General features: G+C 44.4%; 1 protein-coding gene across 1 annotated transcript in view; it reads left to right on the top strand.

The window, feature by feature from the left end:
* Positions 1–12864: 12864 nt before the first annotated feature.
* atp1b3b (ATPase Na+/K+ transporting subunit beta 3b) overlaps positions 12865–27148 on the top strand; it is a 14921-nt gene continuing 637 nt past the window's right edge. Inside the window, exons 1-3 of the mRNA XM_030399980.1 lie at positions 12865–13334; positions 25345–25473; positions 26419–26521. Of these exons, the coding sequence (XP_030255840.1) occupies positions 13028–13334; positions 25345–25473; positions 26419–26521 (539 nt within the window). The 5' untranslated portion in view covers positions 12865–13027. The remainder of the gene's footprint in view (positions 13335–25344; positions 25474–26418; positions 26522–27148) is intronic.

Here is a 27148-nt window from a genome sequence, read left to right as displayed (position 1 = left end):
GAGACAGAGGGAGAGAGAGATCAGAGAGAGACAGAGAGAGAGAGCAGAGAGACAGAGAGAGAAGAGAGAGAGAGACAGAGAGGGAGAGAGAGAGACAGAGAGAGAGAGAGGACAGAGAGAGAGGACAGAGAGAGAGGACAGAGAGAGAGACAGAGAGAGAGACAGACAGACAGAGAGAGACAGAGAGAAATATTTCAATATTTTTAGACATAAAGAAAGCAGCCATGTTCTTCTGTGTGTGTGTGTGTGTGTGTGTGTGTGTGTGTGTGTGTGTGTGTGTGTTGATGACATTACCTGGCATGATGTGTCAAATGATATTTAATCACAATAACATCATGTGATGTCACAGATCTGCTGTTAGAGCTGCAGAGTCAGTTTCAACCAGAGGAGGTGTCCACAACACGACACTGCTTGTATGTTAATATACACTCCTGAACAAAAACAAAAGTGGTCGCATTTCACAATGTTGGATCATAACCAGGTTGTAAGTAGAACTTCAAAATGAAAAAAGAAGAAACAGGAGCAAAAGACAAAAAACCTAAAGTAGGCAATTTATTGAAAACTGCATTTAAACTCAAACAGGCTCTTCATCAGCTGATCAAAGGTTTAGTACCATAAGCCCCCCTAAAAATTCAAAAACAGAACTATGAATGTTAAAAAAGGACTCAGTAGTGAGTAGCCTCACCATTCTTGTTGATCACTTCAAAAAATAGTTTAGTTATGCTTGATGCAAGTGTCTCAAGGAGGCTGGTGGGAACGTTGGTCCATGTGGTTAAGATGGCTTCACAAACTACAACCACGGTCTGGAACTGACATCCGTTTTTGTCAACTTGCCTCGTGATCTATCCCCAAAGGTTCTCAATGGGATTTAGTTCAGGGAAACACACAGGATGGTCCAAAAGAGCAACATTATTCTCCTTGAAGATGTCCTTCATTGGGCGGGCGTTGTGAACTGCAGAGTTGTCCTGTTGAAAGACCCAGCCGTCCTCAGTCAAGAGGGATGCCTGCTGCAACAAAAAGCCAGCCGCTGTTTGAGGCCCCTGCACAACCTGAAGCTCCATTGTTCCACTGAAGGAAAAAGCACCCCAGATCATGATGGAGCCTCCTCTGCTGTACTGCGTAGAAAACATCTCCAGTGGGAGCTCCTTATCATGCCAGTAACGTTTGAAAGCCATCAGGACCGTCCAGGTAAAAAAATGTTCTCGTCAGAGAATAAAACTTTCTTCCACTTTTCAACGTCCCATGCTTGCAAAGTCAAAACGGGCAAGTTTGTGGCGTGGAAGGAGATGTGGTCTTTGAAGACACCTTCTCTCGCAGGTGCTATCTTCTGGATATTGGGCTGCAGACAGCATAAGTAAGAACCTTAATTTGGGTCGAGGATTGGCCTGTGTCTTCAAGGACAGCCTGTCAGAACCTCCGGCTGAAGCGCAGGTGAAATTTTTTTGGGTCTACCACTTTTTGTTCCATACAAAAAGTGGTAGACCCACTACCTTGGCCCACCTGTTTGCCAAGGTAAGTGACTGTGGCTTTACCAAACTCACATTTTGTCAGGTTAAGGGTAAGGTTGGCGTCTCTCAACCTATCAAAAATCACTTCCAGAGTTTTTATGTGCTCTGACCAGGACTCAGAATATGCAACAACATCATCCAAATACACTTCACAATTATTCACATCTGATAAGACAAGGTGCATCAGACGCTGGAATGTGGCAGGTGCGTTTCGGAGACCAAACGGCATGACAGTGTACTGCAGGAAACTGTCAGGCGTGACAAAAGCTGAGATCTCGGAAGCACGTGGTGTTAACGGGACTTGCCAGTATCCCTTCAGGAGGTCAAGTTTAGTAACAAATTTTGCTGAACCGACTCTGTCAACACAGTCTTCCATGCGGGGAAGAAGATAGGAGTTGGGCTTTGTGACATTGTTCACTTTTCTAAAATCTGTACAAAACCGTGACGTCAGATCAGGTTTTGGAACAAGCAGACAGGTGGAACTCCATGAGCTGGAGCTGGGTACAGCTAAACCATTCTCGAATAAATAATCAACCTCCTTTTTTAAGTGGGGTTGACACGGTAGGCATGTTGTTTAATTTGCAGGTGGTGACCAACATCAGTATCATGAGACAGAACAGTAGTGCAGGTGGGAGTGTCAGAAAACAGAGTGAGGTGACTGTCAATCAGTTTAACAATGTCAGCTTGGGTGGGACCATCTAGATGCTGCAAGTGAACAGAGAGATTTTTCAACATTTCAGAATTTTGCAGTCTTGAACACGGGGAGCTTCTTACACAGAGACCATCACTCTAATTTCTACGACTACGAAGTCTTCACTGTCAATACGAATTCAAGTTTTTGGGTACGAGTAGAAAAGTGTTGAAATGACGTCACGTAGGTCACAGGCAGGTCACAGGGGAAAACAATCGAACCTCGATCACTCCAAACGGTGCAGTGTATCTGTCCTCTGTGAGAGGGGCGGGTCGAGAGGCGAGCTGCCGGAATCTGACCGGGCCGAGACCCCAAGACCCAGAGAGAGATTTACTGATACTGTAGCGGAACCACAAGGTCCAAAAGACTGAAACCATCCGGCGCCCAGTGAAGGAAAAGAAGGATAGAAGAGGAAGACGTTTAGAAGATACAGTACAGCAACGTCAGTGTGATGAAAGGAAATTAATAGTTTAATGATCGTAGTTACCGTTGTTGGAGCAGAGTGTTAGCTTGCTAGCTTACTTCGGACGATAGCAGCGTTGTTTAATAATCATTAAATAGTTCGAGTCGACTTGTGTTAATGTTACTCCACCTTAAATTCATCAGGGACGTTTGGAAAGTTAACATTAGACCTGTTCAGGTGTTATTTTACAGGTGTCTTTCCTGCTTGTATGTCAGTTAAATGCTAGTAGTTGTTAAATGCTAACCTTTGGTTTATTGTGTCACAGTATATGTTTGTTAAAGTTTACATCAGTGTTAAAGTGTATTACTGTTAATTCTCCACATCTTAGCTTTCCCATATCATTCATAGGCGAATGAATATCTATATCTATATCTATATATATATATATATATATATATATTTATATACACACTGCACTTGTACTCTGATTAGACTTAATTGTATTGCAATGACAATAAACTGAATGAATCTCATCACATGTTCATTATTAGTCTTATATATAGCACACATCAAGCATCTGTTTTTGTTTTTGTTTTTTTATTAAAATGTAACATGCAGTGGTCACATATACTTCTCTTCTCTCTTCAGATGCAGTTTTAAAATATTTCACCAGCAGAGTGACACAGCATCAGGTGCTCCTGTCCTCTACCTCAGCACAGCAGAGTGACACAGCATCAGGTGCTCCTGTCCTCTACCTCAGCACAGCAGAGTGACACAGCATCAGGTGCTCCTGTCCTCTACCTCAGCACAGCAGAGTGACACAGCATCAGGTGCTCCTGTCCTCTACCTCAGCACAGCAGAGAGACACAGCATCAGGTGCTCCTGTCCTCTACCTCAGCACAGCAGAGACACAGCATCAGGTGCTCCTGTCCTCTACCTCAGCACAGCAGAGAGACACAGCATCAGGTGCTCCTGTCCTCTACCTCAGCACAGCAGAGTGACACAGCATCAGGTGCTCCTGTCCTCTACCTCAGCACAGCAGAGTGACACAGCATCAGGTGCTCCTGTCCTCTACCTCAGCACAGCAGAGAGACACAGCATCAGGTGCTCCTGTCCTCTACCTCAGCACAGCAGAGTGACACAGCATCAGGTGCTCCTGTCCTCTACCTCAGCACAGCAGAGTGACACAGCATCAGGTGCTCCTGTCCTCTACCTCAGCACAGCAGAGACACAGCATCAGGTGCTCCTGTCCTCTACCTCAGCACAGCAGAGAGACACAGCATCAGGTGCTCCTGTCCTCTACCTCAGCACAGCAGAGAGACACAGCATCAGGTGCTCCTGTCCTCTACCTCAGACACAGCATCAGGTGCTCCTGTCCTCTACCTCAGCACAGCAGAGTGACACAGCATCAGGTGCTCCTGTCCTCTACCTCAGCACAGCAGAGAGACACAGCATCAGGTGCTCCTGTCCTCTACCTCAGCACAGCAGAGAGACACAGCATCAGGTGCTCCTGTCCTCTACCTCAGCACAGCAGAGTGACACAGCATCAGGTGCTCCTGTCCTCTACCTCAGCACAGCAGAGAGACACAGCATCAGGTGCTCCTGTCCTCTACCTCAGCACAGCAGAGAGACACAGCATCAGGTGCTCCTGTCCTCTACCTCAGCACAGCAGAGAGACACAGCATCAGGTGCTCCTGTCCTCTACCTCAGCACACAGCATCAGGTGCTCCTGTCCTCTACCTCAGCACAGCAGAGTGACACAGCATCAGGTGCTCCTGTCCTCTACCTCAGCACAGCAGAGAGACACAGCATCAGGTGCTCCTGTCCTCTACCTCAGCACAGCAGAGAGACACAGCATCAGGTGCTCCTGTCCTCTACCTCAGTACAGCAGAGTGACACAGCATCAGGTGCTCCTGTCCTCTACCTCAGCACAGCAGAGAGACACAGCATCAGGTGCTCCTGTCCTCTACCTCAGCACAGCAGAGAGACACAGCATCAGGTGCTCCTGTCCTCTACCTCAGCACAGCAGAGAGACACAGCATCAGGTGCTCCTGTCCTCTACCTCAGCACAGCAGAGTGACACAGCATCAGGTGCTCCTGTCCTCTACCTCAGCACAGCGCAGTAGACACAGCATCAGGTGCTCCTGTCCTCTACCTCAGCACAGCAGAGAGACACAGCATCAGGTGCTCCTGTCCTCTACCTCAGCACAGCAGAGAGACACAGCATCACGTGCTCCTGTCCTCTACCTCAGCACAGCAGAGCGACACGCATCAGGTGCTCCTGTCCTCTACCTCAGCCACAGCAGAGCGACACAGCATCATGTGCTCCTGTCCTCTACCTCAGCACAGCAGAGGACACAGCATCAGGTGCTCCTGTCCTCTACCTCAGCACAGCAGAGAGGACCACAGCATCATGTGCTCTGTCCTCTACCTCAGCACAGCAGAGGACACAGCATCAGGTGCTCCTGTCCTCTACCTCAGCACAGCAGAGAGACACAGCATCATGTGCTCCTGTCCTCTACCTCAGCACAGCAGAGCGACACAGCATCAGGTGCTCCTGTCCTCTACCTCAGCGCACAGCAGAGAGACACAGCATCAGGTGCTCCTGTCCTCCTACCTCAGCACAGCAGAGGACACAGGCATCAGGTGCTCCTGTCTCTACCTCAGACACAGCAGAGTGACACAGCATCAGGTGCTCCTGTCCTCTACCTCAGCACAGCAGAGAGACACAGCATCAGGTGCTCCTGTCCTCTACCTCAGCACAGCAGAGAGACACAGCATCATGTGCTCCTGTCCTCTACCTCAGCACAGCAGAGAGACACAGCATCAGGTGCTCCTGTCCTCTACCTCAGCACAGCAGAGAGACACAGCATCAGGTGCTCCTGTCCTCTACCTCAGCACAGCAGAGAGACACAGCATCAGGTGCTCCTGTCCTCTACCTCAGCACAGCAGAGAGACACAGCATCAGGTGCTCTGTCCTCTACCTCAGCACAGCAGAGAGACACAGCATCAGGTGCTCCTGTCCTCTACCTCAGCACAGCAGAGAGACACAGCATCAGGTGCTCCTGTCCTCTACCTCAGCACAGCAGAGAGACACAGCATCAGGTGCTCCTGTCCTCTACCTCAGCACAGCAGAGAGACACAGCATCAGGTGCTCCTGTCCTCTACCTCAGCACAGCAGAGTGGACACAGCATCAGGTGCTCCTGTCCTCTACCTCAGCACAGCAGAGTAGACACAGCATCAGGTGCTCCTGTCCTCTACCTCAGCACAGCAGAGTGACACAGCATCAGGTGCTCCTGTCCTCTACAGCACAGCAGAGAGTGACACAGCATCAGGTGCTCCTGTCCTCTACCTCAGCACAGCAGAGACACAGCATCAGGTGCTCCTGTCCTCTACCTCAGCACAGCAGAGTGACACAGCATCAGGTGCTCCTGTCCTCTACCTCAGCAGCAGAGTGACACAGCATCAGGTGCTCCTGTCCTCTACCTCAGCACAGCAGAGACACAGCATCAGGTGCTCCTGTCCTCTACCTCAGCACAGAGTGACACAGCATCAGGTGCTCCTGTCCTCTACCTCAGCACAGCAGAGAGACACAGCATCAGGTGCTCCTGTCCTCTACCTCAGCACAGCAGAGACACAGCATCAGGTGCTCCTGTCCTCTACCTCAGCACAGCAGAGTGACACAGCATCAGGTGCTCCTGTCCTCTACCTCAGCACAGCAGAGAGACACAGCATCAGGTGCTCCTGTCCTCTACCTCAGCACAGCAGAGAGACACAGCATCAGGTGCTCCTGTCCTCTACCTCAGCACAGCAGAGTGACACAGCATCAGGTGCTCCTGTCTCTACCTCAGCACAGCAGAGAGACACAGCATCAGGTGCTCCTGTCCTCTACCTCAGCACAGCAGAGAGACACAGCATCAGGTGCTCCTGTCCTCTACCTCAGCCAGCAGAGTAGACACAGCATCAGGTGCTCCTGTCCTCTACCTCAGCACAGCAGAGAGACACAGCATCAGGTGCTCCTGTCCTCTACCTCAGCACAGCAGAGAGACACAGCATCAGGTGCTCCTGTCCTCTACCTCAGCACAGCAGAGTGACACAGCATCAGGTGCTCCTGTCCTCTACCTCAGCACAGCAGAGAGACACAGCATCAGGTGCTCCTGTCCTCTACCTCAGCACAGCAGAGAGACACAGCATCAGGTGCTCCTGTCCTCTACCTCAGCCACAGCAGAGGAGACACAGCATCAGGTGCTCCTGTCCTCTACCTCAGAACAGCAGTGACACAGCATCAGGTGCTCCTGTCCTCTACCTCAGCACAGCAGAGAGACACAGCATCAGGTGCTCCTGTCCTCTACTCAGCACGCAGTGACACCGCATCAGGTGCTCCTGTCCTCTACCCTCAGCACAGCAGAGAGGACACAGGCATCAGGTGCTCCTGTCCTCTACCTCAGCACAGCAGAGAGACACAGCATCAGGTGCTCCTGTCCTCTACCTCAGCACAGCAGAGTGACACAGCATCAGGTGCTCCTGTCCTCTACCTCAGCACAGCAGAGAGTGACACAGCATCAGGTGCTCCTGTCCTCTACCTCAGCACAGCAGAGAGACACAGCATCAGGTGCTCCTGTCCTCTACCTCAGCACAGCAGAGAGACACAGCATCAGATGCTCCTGTCCTCTACCTCAGCACAGCAGAGAGACACAGCATCAGGTGCTCCTGTCCTCTACCTCAGCACAGCAGAGAGACACAGCATCAGGTGCTCCTGTCCTCTACCTCAGCACAGCAGAGAGACACAGCATCAGGTGCTCCTGTCCTCTACCTCAGCACAGCAGAGAGACACAGCATCAGGTGCTCCTGTCCTCTACCTCAGCACAGCAGAGTGGACACAGCATCAGGTGCTCCTGTCCTCTACCTCAGCACAGCAGAGTGACACAGCATCAGGTGCTCCTGTCCTCTACCTCAGCACAGCAGAGATGACACAGCATCAGGTGCTCCTGTCCTCTACCTCAGCACAGCAGAGTGACACAGCATCAGGTGCTCCTCTCCTCTACCTCAGCACAGCAGAGAGACACAGCATCAGGTGCTCCTGTCCTCTACCTCAGCACAGCAGAGTGACACAGCATCAGGTGCTCCTGTCCTCTACCTCAGCACAGCAGAGTGACACAGCATCAGGTGCTCCTGTCCTCTACCTCAGCACAGCAGAGTGACACAGCATCAGGTGCTCCTGTCCTCTACCTCAGCACAGCAGAGAGACACAGCATCAAGTGCTCCTGTCCTCTACCTCAGCACAGCAGAGAGACACAGCATCAGGTACTCCTGTCCTCTACCTCAGCACAGCAGAGAGACACAGCATCAGGTGCTCCTGTCCCTCTACCTCAGCACAGCAGAGAGACACAGCATCAGGTGCTCCTGTCCTCTACCTCAGCACAGCAGAGTGACACAGCATCAGGTGCTCCTGTCCTCTACCTCAGCACAGCAGAGAGACACAGCATCAGGTGCTCCTGTCCTCTACCTCAGCACAGCAGAGTGACACAGCATCAGGTGCTCCTGTCCTCTACCTCAGCACAGCAGAGAGACACAGCATCAGGACTAAAGGCACCAATAGACCTGCTGACTGGACATCTCTTCTAACTAGTTCACAGAGGACCAGTTCAATTAAAAAAGCAATTACGCATTTTCCAAAAACAAAGATGGAGAGTGTCAACATGACTTTTGTAACAGAGTCTTAGTCAATGCTGAAAAAGTCAAAAGAAGCTGGCTGATGTACTTAAACAGAAATATAGCTGCTAAATGTTTTCTCCAAAAGAATACAGACTTAATAAGGAAGGACTAAAGGACTGGAACAATGCAAGCCACTTGCTGAAGGTTCTTGAGGATAGCCAGGAGCACAATACCCACATGGCAACATGGAGGAGTCGGAGGTCATTTTGCAAAGCGGCTGACAATAGATAAGAGAGAGACGGCACTCTGAGGCTGAGAGATAATATGCTTGTGCAATGCCTTATTTATATTGTATTTTTATCACTTGTTTCTTTCTTCGGTTTTTATTTGGTGTGATATTTTTGACTTAAAATAAATAAAATCTTGAATACATACATGCAGGTTCTGTGTGAGTGTATGAACACTGATTGTGAAATTGATGGCTATGATCTATAGGGCACCAAATTACTCAGGGCCGGCACTGTGGGTGGAGCTGCCAGCTCAGGTGAGGCATCACAGGTAAAGTCAATAACGTACATATCCAATATTTATTTCATAAAATGGTACCATTTCAAATAATATACAGTTCATGGAATTTACAGACTTACTGCTTTAGCTTGCAAGCTAAATTGACATAAATCTGTCCATCATATAAGTCCGGTTTCTGTTCCTCTTTGCTAACCCTCCTCTCGGTCATGTGCATTTGTCTACAAGGAAGCCAGCGGGAAATCAATCAGTGGATCGATGGATTATCATACACACATTATGACGTGTATATTGTGTAGTCGTATCTGTCATAAACAAGAGATTACGGGTTACGGGGTGCGTTTGTGTCGCGGTGCTGCAGAGACGAGAGCTGGGACACCGGGTCGAGGCTCCATTCTCCATGTAACAAGTTACAAGTTGTTAATTTAACCAGCACTATTACTCTGAAGCTGTTTAATTAGCGCAAAAATGAACCATAAGGCAAATGTCCCGCATAGTTCATTTTTAGCCTCTTTCCATCTGTGCTCCTCTGATCAGAGCGGCGTCTATAGCAACTGTTTTACAGAAATTGACACAATTTATCAATAAAGTCGTATTTTGATCAACATTATGTCTCAAATTGATTATGTCACATTTTGCCGGTCGGTGCTAATTAACTAGCACAAGCCAACTTCTAATGCTAGTAATAGTAGCACTAATTACGCGTCACCGACATGTCGTTAGCTTGCAAGCTAAAGCAGTAAGTCTGTAAGTCCATGAACTGCATATTATTTTAAATAGTACAATTTTATGAATAAATACTGGACATACATTATTGACTTTACCTGTGATGCTTCACCTAAGCTGGCATCTCCACCCGGTCCACTGCTGATAGCCAAGGCTTTGGCGCATGCGCGTTTGGAGTAATCGGAGATCGATTATTTTCCCCTGTGACCTGCCTGTGACCTACGTGACGTCTTTTCAACACTTTTCTACTCGTACCCAAAAACTTGAATTCGTGTTCACAGTGAGGACTTCGTAGTCGTAGAAATTAGAGTCGTGCTCACAAGACTTTGCACTCACAGCTTTTAGATTCATACTCACATAAAAACAATCCTAACCCAAACAATTTCTCAGACTTGTGTATATGACAGTAGAATTTTGTGTACAACAATTTTATTTGCACACAAAAGTTTAACATTACGAATACGAACGTTAGAATCATGGACACTTCTTACTCCATAATGACAAGGAAACAATCCAGCTGTTCTGCAGCTCTGATTGTTGCTTCAACTCTGCCTCCATCTTAACACAGAGTCAGCTGAACACACCTACAACCAGTTTACAGCCTGAGGATTTAGCATATCTCCTAGCAACCATTTCTTGTGTCCTTTCCTTGTCTCCACTCCCAAAATCTTCTCCTTGTCAGTTTTGGGCTTTCTGTTAATAATTGTCAACTTCAAGAAGAACCTCCTGCCTGCTCCATCTCCTAAGTCAGTGAGCCATCGATCTTGTTGCCTCGAGCCAGATGCCAGTCCTGAGCTGGCTGGCTGCAAGTCTGGCGAGACCTTTGAAACAATCTCCTTCCTGTGGAACCACCTGACTTACAAGAGGGCTCCCACTAGAAAGCAAGACCCTACACAACATCGTCCCAGCTGCCCAGCACCATGTAGGTTGTGCTGCCCAAAGGTCCCTCCGCAGCTGCCCAACAGTCCCCCAGACATCTTGTTTGATCCCAAGTCAGAGCTTCTGGCTGATGTCCTGTCTGCTTTTGGGGGTTAGGGTTAGAGTTAGAGTTGGCTGACCATGTCTCTTTCTTGAGTCAGCAGCCCTGCCAAAATCTGTTAATCCTGAGCCCCAGTTGGTGATCTGACTCAGTGCGTTTACATGACACTCAAGAAAACCGAATTACTGTGTTAGTCCGACTATAATCGGATTTTTAAGATGCATGTATACACCTTAGTCTGACTAAAATCGGACCGTATTGGATTTCTCATAGACGAATTAAAACACCCAGATTATTGATTGATAGTCACATTACTCCTGCATGTATACGTTCCATCAGATTGGATGGGATTTCTGCGTTCTGCGCAGGTGCGAGATTTCTTTTTTGGGGCCGTGAGCTGGAAGTAGAAGGACGGCGGCATCTTTCCTCCGAAATCACCGCAAGAAAGAGAGAAAGAGCGCCATTGTGCATCTAGTTTGTGTAATTATCATGTACACCATATATGAAGTGTACAAAGATGTAGCCTCGTCTCGCTCTTCGTACGCCATCTTTCTGGAATGTCGAGGCAGTTTGTTGTTGCTGGTGACGTAAAGAGGTCAGCCGGAGGTGTTTCTGTTACCACTAGTTGAAATGGGTACAGCGCCACCTAGCGTACCGGGTATGACATGCTGACAGGACAATAATCCGATTTTCTCACTGGCATGTATACTCGGACAGTTGCAGTTGTCTGATTGAGTAGAATTGTCGAACTATGGCTGTAATCTGACTAAACTGTGCATGTAAACGTACTGACTGACTCCAGCTCTAGACCTTCAGTCAACCACCCCAGCTGACCCATAGGCAGATATCCCAGACCTCTGTTAGCAGTCTTCACTGACCTCCAGCTGCCACCATTCTGCTGCCCTGTGTACAGTCTTAAGTCCCGCTGCCCCTTCTCCAACCTCCTGCTTTGGTCTCCAGCCACCAGTCTCTGGTGCCACACTGACACTGCCGGACCATGGTTTGCAATTGCAGTGTGAGCAGGAGTCTGAGCAGGAGGCCACCTCCTCCTCTAAGTTACTGCTTGACCTCCAGAGAAGTTCCTTCTTCACCACTGTTTCACCAGTCAGTTCTGCTTCTGGGTCGTCCCCCAGACCAGCTCCACCTAACCCACCAGCCTTCAGGTCCCTGTCCTTCCTGGTTGCTATCCAGACTTGCTCTGCCCTTTTCCCCTGTCCTTTGGTTTCCTTCCAGCCCTGCTCTGCTCTCCAGCCCTAACCCTTCAGAGGTCACCAGCTCCACATGTTTTGCCCTTCCATGTAGCCACTGAGCCGTCCACTGGAGAACTCTGTCTGTACTCCCTGCTGAGACAGAGTTTCCTCCTTATTCCTAGTTGACTTTTTTATTCTCCAGCTGTCGAGCAGATTTTGTGTGACTGGTTTTGTCTCCCAGACAGTCTGGGTGGGGGTTCTTGGTCCTGAGTTGTAGTTTTCTTATCTCTTGATTTTTGTTGAAAGCCAATAAAAACACAATACTACTTATATCTGTGTTTCTGCATCAACGTCATAATTGCGTTGCTTCCTGTGTTTCCTGGTTTGTGTTTTCAGTTTTTCTCTTGCTTTTTGTTGCTGGTTATTTGGTCACAGCATCAGTTTATCAGAGCTCCCTGGCTGTGAGGCTTGAACGTTATAACTGGATCCTTTGATGAAACACACCTCATGTCCTCTCCAACTCTCCTTCACTCCTCTCCTTGTGTCCTCTCCTCCTCCTCACGTGCCTTCCTTCCTCTGTGTGTGTGTGTGTGTGTATGTGTGTGTGGTTGTGTGACATCAGCCAACATCATCCTGTTTCTATCCAATGAGGTGTCATCACTGTGGTCATGTGACATGCTGTCAGCTCTGGTGTGATTACATAATTTCAGTTTGATATGAAATTATTTCAGTGCAGTTGTTCCTTTATGAAATCAAGTTCATGTAACTAAATGCAGGATTTTATTTTTGAGATTAGAAGCAAAACATCTTAGAACTTCAGCAACATGCACATAATATGATTCTGTTCTGTTCTGTTCTACCAGGTGGACCGTGTAGCTCACGTGTGATCCAGGTGTAGTTACGGATGGTGTGAGAACAGTGTCATATAATAAACACATTAAATATGATTGTTATGTTGTTATAATATGTTGTGTTTGTGACACTTACAAACTGTCAGAGGATCATTTGATATTTTAATATTATAACAATATTATAATATGATGAATAATATAATTCTGACATTTTCGGAGGTTTGTTGTGGCTTCATCTAAGATTTATTGTACAACAGAGTGCAGCTCGCCAGCATCACGGCAGACCCCCAACCCCTCACCCCAGGGCTCTGTACTGCGCATGCGCCTCGTTCTGCAGCAGTGAGTGCGCGCGCGCGCGCGCGCGCGTGTGTGTGTGTTTGAGCAGCCACCGAACGAGCTCCGCTCTCTAATCTGACGGTTCGGTTTAACCTGCCTATTAGCCCGCTCAGTGTTGATTAGCCCGGCTCTGTTTAGTCCGGTACGACCCACTGCGCCAGCATGTCGTCCAGCCCGCAGGACCAGAACCTGGAGCCGAACCAGGATCCGAAAGAGGAGATGAAGGAGCAGAAAGAGGAGGTGAAGGAGGAGGTGAGGGAGGAGGTGCAGGAGGAAAAACAGGTGGAGACGCGAGAGGAGAAAAAGGAGGAGAAGAAGGAGGACAAGGAGGAGGAGAAGAAGGAGGACAAGGAGGAGGAGAAGAAGGAGGAGGAGAAGGAGGAGAAGAAGGAGGTAAAGGAGTCCTGGAAGGATTCTTTCTACAACCCGAGGACCGGAGAGCTCCTGGGCCGGACCGCCAGCAGCTGGGGTAAGCTGCACGCAGAACCGGTTCTGGTTCTGGAGCGCAGAGACACGCGTGTCAGTCTGACTGTCTCACTCTCCATCTGTCTGTCTGAATGAATGTCTGTCTGTCTGTTCGTCTGAATAAAGGAGCATAAACAGACCCGCTCACGGCCGGTCCGTCTGACCTGGTCCGGTTCCGAGCTTCAAGACGCCTGCTGGGCTGAATCGAGCTGAGCCGCGCGGAGCCCAGCCGAGCACGGACATCAGAGGATCAGTACCGTGTGTGTGTGTGTGTGTGTGTGTGTTACTGATTTTCGATGGCAGTATAGATGCACTGATGCACTTTATAATACTGCAGTTTATCGGAGTATACTAAGTATACTATTGTATATTTTATATGAAAATATATTATATTACTGCACATTACAATATACTCAAATATATTACTGTGTATTACAGTAGCCTACATTTCTGTAATACCGTGTATTACCATAACAGTAAACACGTTGACAGCGTATATTTTATTTAAGTCATTACAGGAAACACTGAAACATGATGATGTTATGAAATTAATATAATATTGATTAATGGTCAGATTTTGTCCACAGTGATGACAAACTCATGATGTCACTTCCTGTCTGTTTCATCACATCCTTACGGTTTAGAAAACATCACATGCTATTAATTTATGATTTTTATAAAGTAAATCACAGGACCTCATAGTATATCACAGTACCATACTGTATATTATAGAATATCACAGTACCTTACAGTATATTATAGTATATCACAGTACCATACTGTATATTATAGAATATCACAGTACCTTACAGTATATTATAGTATATCACAGTACCATACAGTATATTATAGTATATCACAGTACCGTACAGTGTATCATGGTACCTTACAGTATATTGTAGTATATCACAGTATATTATAGTATATCATAGTACCTTACAGTATATTATAGAATATCACAGTACCTTACAGTATATTATAGTATATCACAGTACCATACAGTATATTATAGAATATCACAGTACCATACAGTATATTATAGTATATCACAGTACCGTACAGTGTATCATGGTACCTTACAGTATATTATAGTATATCACAGTACATTATTGTATATCACAGTACCTTACAGTATATTATATTATATCACAGTACCTCACAGTATATTATAGTATATCACAGTACCGTACAGTGTATCATGGTACCTTACAGTATATTATAGTATATCACAGTACATTATTGTATATCACAGTACCTTACAGTATATTATATTATATCACAGTACCTCACAGTATATTATAGTATATCACAGTACATTACAGTATATTATAGTATATCACAGTACCTTGCAGTATATTGTAGTATATCACAGTACCTTGCAGTACATTATAGTATATCACAGTACATTATTGTATATCACAGTATCTTACAGTATATTGTAGTATATCACAACACCTTACAGTATATTATAGTGTACCACAGTATCTTACAGTATATTGTAATATATCACAGTACCATACAGTATATTATAGTATATCACAGTACCATACAGTATATTATAGAATATCACAGTACCATACAGTATATTATAGTATATCACAGTACCATACAGTATATTATAGTATATCACAGTACCGTACAGTGTATCATGGTACCTTACAGTATATTGTAGTATATCACAGTATATTATAGTATATCACAGTACCTTACAGTATATTATAGAATATCACAGTACCTTACAGTATATTATAGTATATCACAGTACCATACAGTATATTATAGAATATCACAGTACCATACAGTATATTATATTATATCACAGTACCATACAGTATATTATAGAATATCACAGTACCATACAGTATATTATAGTATATCACAGTACCGTACAGTGTATCATGGTACCTTACAGTATATTGTAGTATATCACAGTATATTATAGTATATCACAGTACCTTACAGTATATTATAGTATATCACAGTACATTATTGTATATCACAGTATCTTACAGTATATTATATTATATCACAGTACCTCACAGTATATTATAGTATATCACAGTACATTACAGTATATTATAGTATATCACAGTACATTACAGTATATTATAGTATATCACAGTATCTTACAGTATATTGTAGTATATCACAACACCTTACAGTATATTATAGTGTACCACAGTATCTTACAGTATATTGTAATATATCACAGTACCATACAGTATATTATAGTATATCACAGTACCATACAGTATATTATAGAATATCACAGTACCATACAGTATATTATAGTATATCACAGTACCATACAGTATATTATAGTATATCACAGTACCGTACAGTGTATCATGGTACCTTAGAGTATATTGTAGTATATCACAGTATATTATAGCATATCACAGTACCTTACAGTATATTATAGTATATCACAGTACATTATTGTATATCACAGTACCTTACAGTATATTATATTATATCACAGTACCTCACAGTATATTATAGTATATCACAGTACATTACAGTATATTATAGTATATCACAGTACATTACAGTATGTTATAGTATATCACAGTACATTATTGTATATCACAGTATCTTACAGTATATTATATTATATCACAGTACCTCACAGTATATTATAGTATATCACAGTACATTACAGTATATTATAGTATATCACAGTACATTACAGTATGTTATAGTATATCACAGTACCTTGCAGTATATTGTAGTATATCACAGTACCTTACAGTATATTATAGTATATCACAGTACATTATTGTATATCACAGTATCTTACAGTATATCGTAGTATATCACAACACCTTACAGTATATTATAGTGTACCACAGTATCTTACAGTATATCGTAATATATCACAGTACCATACAGTATATTATAGTATATCACAGTACTATACAGTATATTATAGTATATCACAGTACTTTACAGTATATTATAGTATACCACAGTCCCATACAGTATATTGTAGTATATTACAGTACTTTACAGTATATTATAGTATATCACAATACCTTACAGTATATTATATTATATCACAGTACCATACAGTATATTATAGTGTACCACAGTACCTTACAGTATATTATAATATATCACAGTACTATATCACAATACCTTACAGTATATTGTAGTATATCACAGTACCTTACAGTATATTGTAGTATATCACAGTACATTACATTATATTATTGTATATCACAGTACATTACAATATATTGTAGTATATCACAGTTCCATACAGTATATTATAGTATATCACAGTATCTTACAGTATATTGTATTATATCACAACACCTTACAGTATATTGTAGTATATCACAGTACCATACAGTATTTTGTAGTATATCACAGTACCTTACAGTATATTATAGTATATCACAGTACCATACAGTATATAGTATATCACAGTATCTTACAGTATATTATAGTATATCAAAGTACCATACAGTATATAGTATATCACAGTATCTTACAGTATATTATAGTATATCACAGTACCATACAGGATATTATAGTATATCACAGTACCTTACAGTATATTATAGTATATCACAGTACCATACAGTATATTATAGTATATCACAGTACTATATCACAATACCTTACAGTATATTGTAGTATATCACAGTACCTTACAGTATATTATTGTATATCACAGTATATTACAATATATTGTAGTATATCACAGTACATTACAGTATATTATTGTATATCACAGTACATTACAATATATTGTAGTACAGTTCCATACAGTATATTATAGTGTACCACAGTATCTTACAGTATATTGTAGTATATCACAGTACCATACAGTATATTATAGTATATCACAGTACCATACAGTATATTGTAGTATATCACAGTATCTTACAGTATATTAAAGTATATCACAGTATCTTACAGTATATTATAGTTTATCACAGTACCTTACAGTATATTATAGTATATCACAGTACCATACAGTATATTATAGTATATCACAGTACCTTACAGTATATTATAATATATCACAGTACCTTACAGTATATTATAGTATATCACAGTACCATACAGTAAATTATAGTGTACCACAGTATCTTACAGTATATTGTAGTATATCACAGTACCATACAGTATATTATAGTATATCACAGTACCATACAGTATATTGTAGTATATCACAGTACCTTACAATATATTGTAGTATATCACAGTTCCATACAGTATATTATAGTTTACCACAGTATCTTACAGTATATTGTAGTATATCACAGTATCTTACAGTATATTGTAGTATGTCACAGTTCAACTGGTAAACCTAATGCTTTGTATTCTGCCTCTTGATATTTGATGGCCAATCCATGGCCAGCACCAAAGTCCCCCTAAAAAACACAGCTCGGGATAAGATGAGGCAAGCATTCCTTCCAATCACCCTCCTCTAGGTTTCTCCATCACTGGCCACGTGAGCATTAAAGTCCCCCAGTGTCCCCAGGTGAGATGGCACCCCCTCCAGGACACCATCCAAGAAAGCCAGGTATTCTGGGCTGCTGTTTGTTAAGTATCCTCACCCTTGGCAACTTCAGAAAAGGAGAGTGATCAGTGGCTTGACCAGGGAGACATTGAATGGGGATGTCTGCCAGGCACTGAGTGTGGAGTGATGAGTGCATGAGAGCACTACAGGTGGTCCTCCAAATCTCCAGACAGCAGCAGAGATGGACCAGGATAAACAGGACTGCCACGTCCATTTCCTGAGCTGCAGACAAAGGGGGCCAAAAGCCATTGGCAGCCATGAATGGGGACATACCTGTGGCCGAACTGGTGAGGGAACTACAGATATATTTGATCCAGGGGAGGTGGATCCTCCAGCAGGAGGAATGTTGGGATGTGATACATGGGAGGTCTTCTCCAGGTCCTGATTAACCATTGGAGGGAGGCAGGCCGGTGACGTAGTCCACAGCGATGTGTGAGAGGGGCCACTAGGGATGAGAAGAGGGTGCAGCAACCTGGGGGTGATGAAAAGCTTTACCTCGGGCACAGACAGAGCAGCCCCACATTCCTTGGTGTCCTTAAAGATGCTCTGCCACCAGAAATGCCACTGGAGAAACCAGAGGGACTGATAGAAACCAGGCTGACAAATGATCTTGGAGCGGCCCTACTGGAAGACTTGGGATCTGACAGAGTCAAGAACAAACATGAGATTAGAAGGGCCAGTGCCTGGATCTGACAGGCTAAGATTCATAAGAAGCAGTGTCAGGGGAGTATAGGTGGGAGAGGAGGGTTGACGTTTCAGGATCTTTGTTGGGAGGAGAGGGTGAAGTTGAAACGGCTGAAGAAAAGGGACCAGTTGGCTTGCAACAAGTTCAGGCATTTGGCACAGGGATGAAGTTTCTGGGAATCTTGATTGCACTGGGAGAGGGTAGCTTCAATTCTGCAGTCAGAGGCATCTACCTCCACCGAACTGACAAACGGGATCAGGGTGCATGAGCACAGCAGAACTGGTTAATAAATCTTTTAGCCTGAGAAATGCTGAGTTGGCTTCGGGGATCTAAGCAAAAGCTGGAGGTGAGGCGAGTCAGGGGGGCTGTAAGCCTGCTGTAAGAGTGGGTAAACCTTCTGTAAAAATTGGTGACACCCATAAGGTTGTAAGGGTCGCCCAAGTCTACCTTGATGTATGGCAACTGTGGTGATTAACATGTTTCTTGTTTGGTCTTTTGCCATAATTGTAATTGCCATTAGGGGTTCAAACTTAACAGGAGCCAAGTGTAAGAACACAGTTATTTATACGGATGGGTATTATTATGTATTGTATTCTGTTTATTTCGGCCAAATGTGATAAATGGGGAGAGGGGAAAGATTGCGAGAGGGGACGCGTGAGGCAGGTGGAACCCGCCAGAGTTTGGAGGACGCAGCCTGCAGGATTATTCTGTGAATTTCCGCAGGAGGAATCTAACAGAAGCTGAAATGGATTAAAAGACAACCGGATTACTGCGTGCCCACGATCCAGATGCCAAACAGGCCGGGTGAGATTTGCGGGGGTTCGCTGCTCTTTTTTTTTTCATTGAGACTTACGGCAGCTCGCCACGTTCCCACCTGTCAAAGGTAGATTTACTTTGGACTAATTCTTTCATGGACACTTTATGTGGGGTTTTTGTCGTGTGAGCTGTGAGGATTTTCAGGTTATTGGGGTCTTTTGGCCAAATGTTTGTATTGCATTGGAGCGTGCCTCCCTTCTTTTGTTTGGTGTGTGCGTCTGGGTCGGACGTAATTTAATTTTCTGGCTGTCAATACATAGCGATAACAACAACCCTCTGTGTATTTTCGTTTCTTTGCAATTTGTGCCGACATTATCATATGAGTAAGGTAGAGATCTGCTGGTTATTTTTGTGTGATTTAAGCGTTTTCAGTTAGCCGGCAGTGTTCATTCATGGCATTCATCAAGTCCGCCCGTTCCCTTAAATTTGCGTTTGTACTTTCCCTTTTGGAATAATTAATTGAAGGGGATTGTTACAAGGTGTTATAGCTGTTTAGAGAACGTAGGTGCTGGCCACTCAACCACTGCTTCTATCTTAGAGGAGTCTGGTTAGAGTTGTCTCTGCAGGATCACATATCCCAGGAAACTGACAATGGGGCGTGGAACTCACACTTTTCTGGTTTGACAGTAGCTTCTGGAGCACAAGACACACATATTTTGTGTGTTCTCAGTTGTGTGTGAGAAAATTCGAAGTGACAAATAAAAAATAATTGAGCATGTCATGCAGGGTGCTCTTGAAGAGGACCTGGTAGACGGCAGGGGTGTTAAGAGCAGTTTTCATTTCATCCCCCTCCTGGATGCAGACAAGATGATAGGCATTGAAGAGGTCCAATTTTGTTAAGATCTGTGCATGGCAAAGAGGCTCAAAGGAAGGGTCGATCAGAAGTAGAGGAAACTTGTTCTTGATGGTTTTGTTGTTGAGTCAAGTGGTAGTCAGTACATGGGCGTAGCGTCTTGTCCTTTTTATCCATGAAGAAGAACCTGGCACCAAAAGGGAGATGAGGAAAGTCAGATAAAGTGCAAGTGAATCTCCATTATACTTCTCCATGGCTTCTCTCTTGGGGTGGGACAGATTATAGAGTTTACTAGTAGGAAATGGGGCTCCGAGGAGAAGGTCTATGGCGTAGTCATAGGGCCGGTAAGGAGGGCTAACTTCTTATTGAAAACCTTAGCCAGGTCATAATAGTCTGGCGGCACCAGGGACAGATGGAGTGATGAGGGAGGGGTTGTTGCAGATGTCTTGTAGGCAGGGCTGGAGTGCAGGTAATGGGAATTGCAAAAACACTCCAGAGATGGTGGAAGTGTTTCAATCAATGTAAGGATTGTGGAGTTTGAGCCCAGGGAGACAGAGTACAACAGGTGAAGTGGGAGAGGGAATTACAAAAAGCTGGACTCGCTCACAATGGTTACTAGAAATAACCAAGTTCAAAGGCTGAGTATGGTGAGTGACAGAGGCTAAAAGTTGTCTTGTCTCAAAATGGATCTGCACGTCTTCCACCAATGCTGAATCCACAAAACTGTCATCTGCACCAGATTCCACCAGGACATTCACAGGAAGGAAGTCCTAGGGACCATTGTAAAGTGGCAGGGAAGATGAATGTGTTGGAGAGAGCTGGAAAGGGAAGAGGTTTGGCTCACCAGGGTGCTCTCCTTTACTGGTGAGCCTCGTCTTTTGGGTGTTGAGGGGCAGGATACAATGCAGTGTCAGGGTTGACCGAAGTAGATGCAAAGCTTGAGCTTAAGCTGACTTTGGCATTCCACAGCAGACAGGCAAGTGTGTTCTAGCTGCATGGGCTCCTCCACAGCAGCAGGAGGAGCTGCAATGCTCATGGAAGGTTTCTGCAGAGAACTAGGTAAGGGAGGAGAGTGGGACTGTTGGAAGGGGAAGGGTTGAGCTAACCTTCTGGCCCTGCTAGACTTCTGCCTTTGTCTCTCTATCAACTCAGATGGCTAAGACTATCATCCCCTCAGGGGAACCTGGTATGAAACAAACAGCTAGCTTATCCTTCAATTCCTCACACACCCCTCAAATTAACATGTATGTTACTATGTTACTAATAAATGCAGTGAGCACTCACTCATCCCACCCACTCTCAGAAGCTAAAATGCTAAAATACTCGGAGAGGAGGAGGCCACAGACTAGGAACCCTGTTGTGACACTATAAGGCATTTGGAAGCTTCCTGGCCCTGTACTGGTGATAAAAGACTTTACGCATCTCAGAAATGAAAGAAACATAAGAAACCAGGAGCACTGACTTACTCTCCCATAGCGTTGTAGCCCACTGTCCTGCTATTTCCCTCAACAAATTCATTATACTAGTGCAGTGCCCGTAAGAAAAATTTATTCCTATAGAAAAGTGGGAGGTTAAGTAGCTTTTTCATGGATGGCCAAATAAGGGTTTTTTTGAAGGTGGGACGTCAGGGATATTTAGGTTTGTTGTGAAATCCGATATTCCAGGGTATAATTGGCCGTTTTTGACTATTTTTGATTTTGCCATTATATTTCACCTTAAAAACTATTTACTTGGTGTCATTATTTTCAGCACAACCTCACATGTGTGACTGTACAGTTATTTTTTTATTTTGACATACTGTATTAACACAATGGACCTAAAATCACAAAAAACCCATAAAATCTGAGTAGAAAAAGTTCGATTTTTTTGCTGTGAAAACCACGAATATATTTAACAAACCATTTTTTTATTACTTATAATGCAAATATAAATTGTTGTTTGCTAAATATGTGCATAAATTTTAAACATTTACAAAGTTATATGTAACTTTTTACATTTAAATGCTGGCAATGCTCATTCAGCCGTCTCCTCATTGCTTGGACTCATGAAAAAAAACCTGACTCCACTACACACTAAACACACTACACCAGCGGTCCTCAATAGGCGGCCCCCGGGCTGCATCCGGCCCGCCGGCCTCCTGTTTGTGGCCCCCGAACTGTTATTCCTTCACCATGTGTTTTGGTTGGGTCAGCACGTGTGCACCGGGACTTGTCTCCATGCCAACGATACACATACAGCTGGGTCACTCACCGCTGCGATCGCAACTTTCACTTTCATTTTCGGAGCAGTTCGCGTATTCACATTTCGCCGGTGGTAAGAGATTGAAATGGCGTTTTCCAAGTAAACTGCTATAACAAAGTGGACAATGAGAATCAGCCACTCATAGAAGTAGGAACTTTGCATTTATTCATCCTCCAACCAGGACAAAACCCACGGATCTGACGGTGCTGCAATAACACACACTTACGTTGTTTACCAGGTATTACGGTAGCAAGTCTTCTCATATATTGCCACAAGTACCGTAACGGACGGGGATATTCTCCCGGCAAACACCCTTTTACTCACGGTGCCAAAATTTTTATCATCCTTGTTAAGACTCAACACCATTTAATCACAGAACAAATGACGTGAATTAACCCACAACCATCTTACATATCATCTTATTCACAAACACATTCATGAACCATAATTACACCAACATCAACAGAATACCCAAGAGTCATTGCGGCATTATGAGACGAAGCATAGGAATTTTGAAGAGACATTTCCTCAAAATTCAGAGATAAGCACAATACAAATAAATGCACTGAAATCATCATATCAAGCTGCAAGCAGGATGCTTGTCACATCTATGTCACAATGAAATAAAATAATGCATGACTGAACTGATGGACACAATGTTTGAAGGCAAACAAAAGAGTAAATATTCAACTATGTATTTTAATTTATGTTAAAATGGAAATGACATTTTATTTTAGTTCGTATTTTGTTGTTTAGAATGAAAAGGACATTTTTTTTTTAATATTACAGTTTTATTGCATGTGGCCTGACCGACCTCAACACATGGACCTTTGAGTCATTGAAAAAAATCTTTGTGGCCCTTTAAGATTTGTATTTGAGTACCCCTGCACTACACCAAACACTACATAACACACTAACTACACACTCCAAACACGCTAAGTGTCACAAGTCTCTCAACTCTCAATATCGCTGTCTACACACAGGCCGTCGTTGCCTGTCATTCATCCGCCTAGGTCCCTCCCACAACTTCCTGTTCCTCAACAACCAAACTTGCTGCTTGGACACTTTCGTGACAAAAGCCTGTTTTTACCGTTTCTTCCTGCACCAGACACAAAGCAAACGTGACGGCAATGTTCGCGAAAAAGCGTGGCGGACATTATTTACCCTAAGTCCGGTTTTGGTCGTGCCGGTGCGTCCGGTCCGTCGCCTCGGGAGGTGGGCCGTGTGGTTGAGCTAGCGGCTAGCAGCTAGCTACACACGAGCATCCACAGATTCCGATTCCACTTTTTTGTCCTGGCGTCTCCAGATCTCCTCAGACCCGAACAGACTCGGTCCGGACTCTTTTAGTCTCATTAATCCACAACAGTCAGTTTAGATGCACAGAACAGAACGAGACCAAAACGCCGGCAAAATCCCGGTCCAGCTCGCGCCGCTGCAGGTATAAACCTGCTTGTTTCTTAAGGTGTGTCGTGGGCTTGAGCTCTGCAGTGATTGGCTCTGGTGCGCACGTGACCACGGTGTGCAGTGATTGGCTCTGGTGCGCATGTGACTGTGGTGGCTCCGGTGGACGATGCTCGCGGAATTTGTAAAGCATTTATGAAATAATTTATTAACGGCATCATTGCAGTCCAAACAAATGCGAAGTCGCACACCACTGAACCACGAAGCAGCCATGTTGAAAGTCTCAGGTCAGTCTGATCCTGATCCGCAGAGATATTTGAGGAACACACACACACACACACACACACACAGACAGACAGAGATTCCTTGCTTTTATAGAGAGATAAGCTATTCGAGCCATATCAGTGGGGTAACTGGAGGGCTGCTGCTAAAACACTAAACAACACTGTAGAATGAAGCAACCACAGGTGTCCAGATTACCTGAGTAGTGGGCGCTGAGAAGGAAGACTGAGTCCATGCAGGGAATCCATAACTTTGCGGAGCATATGATCGTATCTCCCTGCAAGGGCTCCTTGAGTGCTGAGTGCTTGCTAAAAGGGATCTCGGTCTGCTGGGTCCATGTTGGCCAGATTCTTGTTTTATGGTTGGGTTGTAGCAGAACCCAATAGTGGACACCAAGACTGGGAGTAGGTGAAATAAAATGAATTTACTAAAGGCTTGAACAAGCTTAGATGGTGAGATGGGTGTAGATAGGCTCAGGCCCAGCATAAGGGCTCAGGTTTAAAGCATGTAAAGCGTGGATCCAGAGTGATCAGGTGGTGAACTGAGGAGCAGGCAGCTGGGCAGCAGAGTGGTTGTGGCCCTGGAACAATGAGGAGATTTAAAGGTTAGACGAGAAGGCAGCTGCCTGGCAAACAAGTACAAAAAACCCTATAAAATAGATTGAGAGGTTCAGCCAACGATAACACGTAGCAATGAGGAAACAATTTGGCAGCATTTGCAGAGACGGCATATTTAAGCCGGCGTCTGATCATTAGATGAGCTGCAGATGTGTGAAGTGCAGGAGTTCCAGGTGACCTCAGAAACCACGGCCAGCTCCTGCGAAAAAAGCCTCAGTGCACCCAGAACAATCAACACACAAAGTTCACAATCACAACAGTATATTGCATTATATTATAATATGTTATAGTATATCAAAGTATATTATAGTGTACTATAGTGTATCACAGTATATTATAGCAAAGAGTGATGTCAGGAACCTGCTGCTGGAGATTGAGCAGAATCCGGCCAACTGATTGGACAGTGCAATCATAAAAACAAATAGATAGTTACATTCACTGTTCAGCATTTGTTTGTTTGTTCTGTTGTGTAAATATATATTAGATATGTGTATATAGATATATATATATATATATATATATATATATATACATATACATATATATATACACACACACACACATATATATATGTATAAATATATATATATATATATATATATATATATATATATATATATATACATATTTATTTGTCTCCCTCAGGTCTCATCCTCCTCTTCTACCTGGTCTTCTATGGGTTTCTGGCGGGAATGTTCACGCTCACCATGTGGGTGATGTTACAGACTCTGGATGACAACGTCCCCCGCTATCAGGACCGAGTCGCCAATCCAGGTGAGTTGAAGGCAAATTCTCCTGTTTAAACTTCCTGTTGAATTCAGACTCTAAACAATCATTGAACCATGTCTGGTAAAAACACCATGCAGAACTCATGCAGACAGCAACAGCAGAGACTGCTATCGCAATCTGCTATCTGTCTTCTTATGTTACTGTCCTTTGTCTTGTTCTTCTTCTACTGACTATATTCTTCTTCTACAATCAGTGAACTAATGACTGTATGAGCCCATCACCACATGCTTGATGACACTGTCATACGTGTACTCTTTCATGATAATAACCCAGTGAGGACTTATCATTATTAGTCATCCATTGTTTGGATGACAGCAGAGCAGGTCGATGCTTCACAGCCCTCAGAATTACACTGTACAACAAACTCAGCTTTGACTCACACTTCATTGCTCCATCTTTTGTCACTGCTTGACCAAAGCATAGTTCAATCCATGAGACACTGCTGCTGTCCCACCATGCTGTCAGTCCCCAACAGAAATGAGCTGTCACATATGACACACATTCTCCCTAAATCATTGATCCATCACCTTCAACCTGTCAGAGCTCAATAACAGATATCATTTGCACTCACATGACCTTAGAAACACCTTTTTTCATGTTTCACTCTACTCCCATCTGACCGAATACATCTTTTAGCTGAAGCTTATCCTCTTCTACCAGATCACATCTTCATCCCACAGCTCATTAATCACAAAACACAACACATACTCAGTAATGTTTTCATGCTCTTTGTACTGAATAATGTATTTATGTTCTGTGTGGTGTGTAAATGTTTATGTTCTGCAGACAGACATAACGCACATTTATGCTCTGGGAGCAGTAAAATCTGAATGGCAGTCTTCTGGATTGTTTTTATATAAACACATATCTGCAGTTGTAGTAGATTTTCAGTGTTTTATTACTGATAACAGATATCTTTTGTCAAATCAGGTTTGGTGGTTCGTCCTCATGCAGCGGAAATCTCCTTTAACCGCAGTGATCCAACAAACTACAACCAGTACACCCAACAACTGCACGACCTCCTGCAGAGTGAGTAGAAGCAGAGTGCAGAGAAGCAAGATGTATTCAGACTACCAATATGAAGCTGGTGCAGCTTGTTCATTTGATAACAAAGGCAGCAAGGGCAAAATCAGAAAAGATAGTCGCAACAGGCAGCAGTGAGGAACAGGCAAAAGTCATATTCTAGTTACAGGCCAGGTCCAAAAACACCTAAACCAACTCTGATCACAAGGGAGAGCAGCGGTGTGGACAGGTGAGGGCAGCGGTGTAGACAGGTGAGGGCAGCGGTGTAGACAGGTGAGGGCAGCGGTGTGGAAAGGTGAGGGCAGCGGTGTGGACAGGTGAGGGCAGCGGTGTAGACAGGTGAGGGCAGCGGTGTAGACAGGTGAGGGCAGCGGTGTAGACAGGTGAGGGCAGCGGTGTGGAAAGGTGAGGGCAGCGGTGTGGGCAGGTGAGGGCAGCGTGTGGACAGGTGAGGGCAGCGGTGTGGAAGGTGAGGGCAGCGGTGTGGACGGTGAGGGCAGCGGTGTGGACAGGTGAGGGCAGCGGTGTGGACAGGTGAGGGCAGCGGTGTGGACAGGTGAGGGCAGCGGTGTGGACAGGTGAGGGCAGCTGAGGGCAGCGGTGTAGACAGGTGAGGGCAGCGGTGTGGACAGGTGAG

This window comes from Sparus aurata, chromosome 2 (genome assembly GCF_900880675.1).
Source record: "Sparus aurata chromosome 2, fSpaAur1.1, whole genome shotgun sequence".
NCBI lineage: Eukaryota > Metazoa > Chordata > Actinopteri > Spariformes > Sparidae > Sparus > Sparus aurata.
This window is presented reverse-complemented; position numbering and strand designations above follow the sequence as displayed.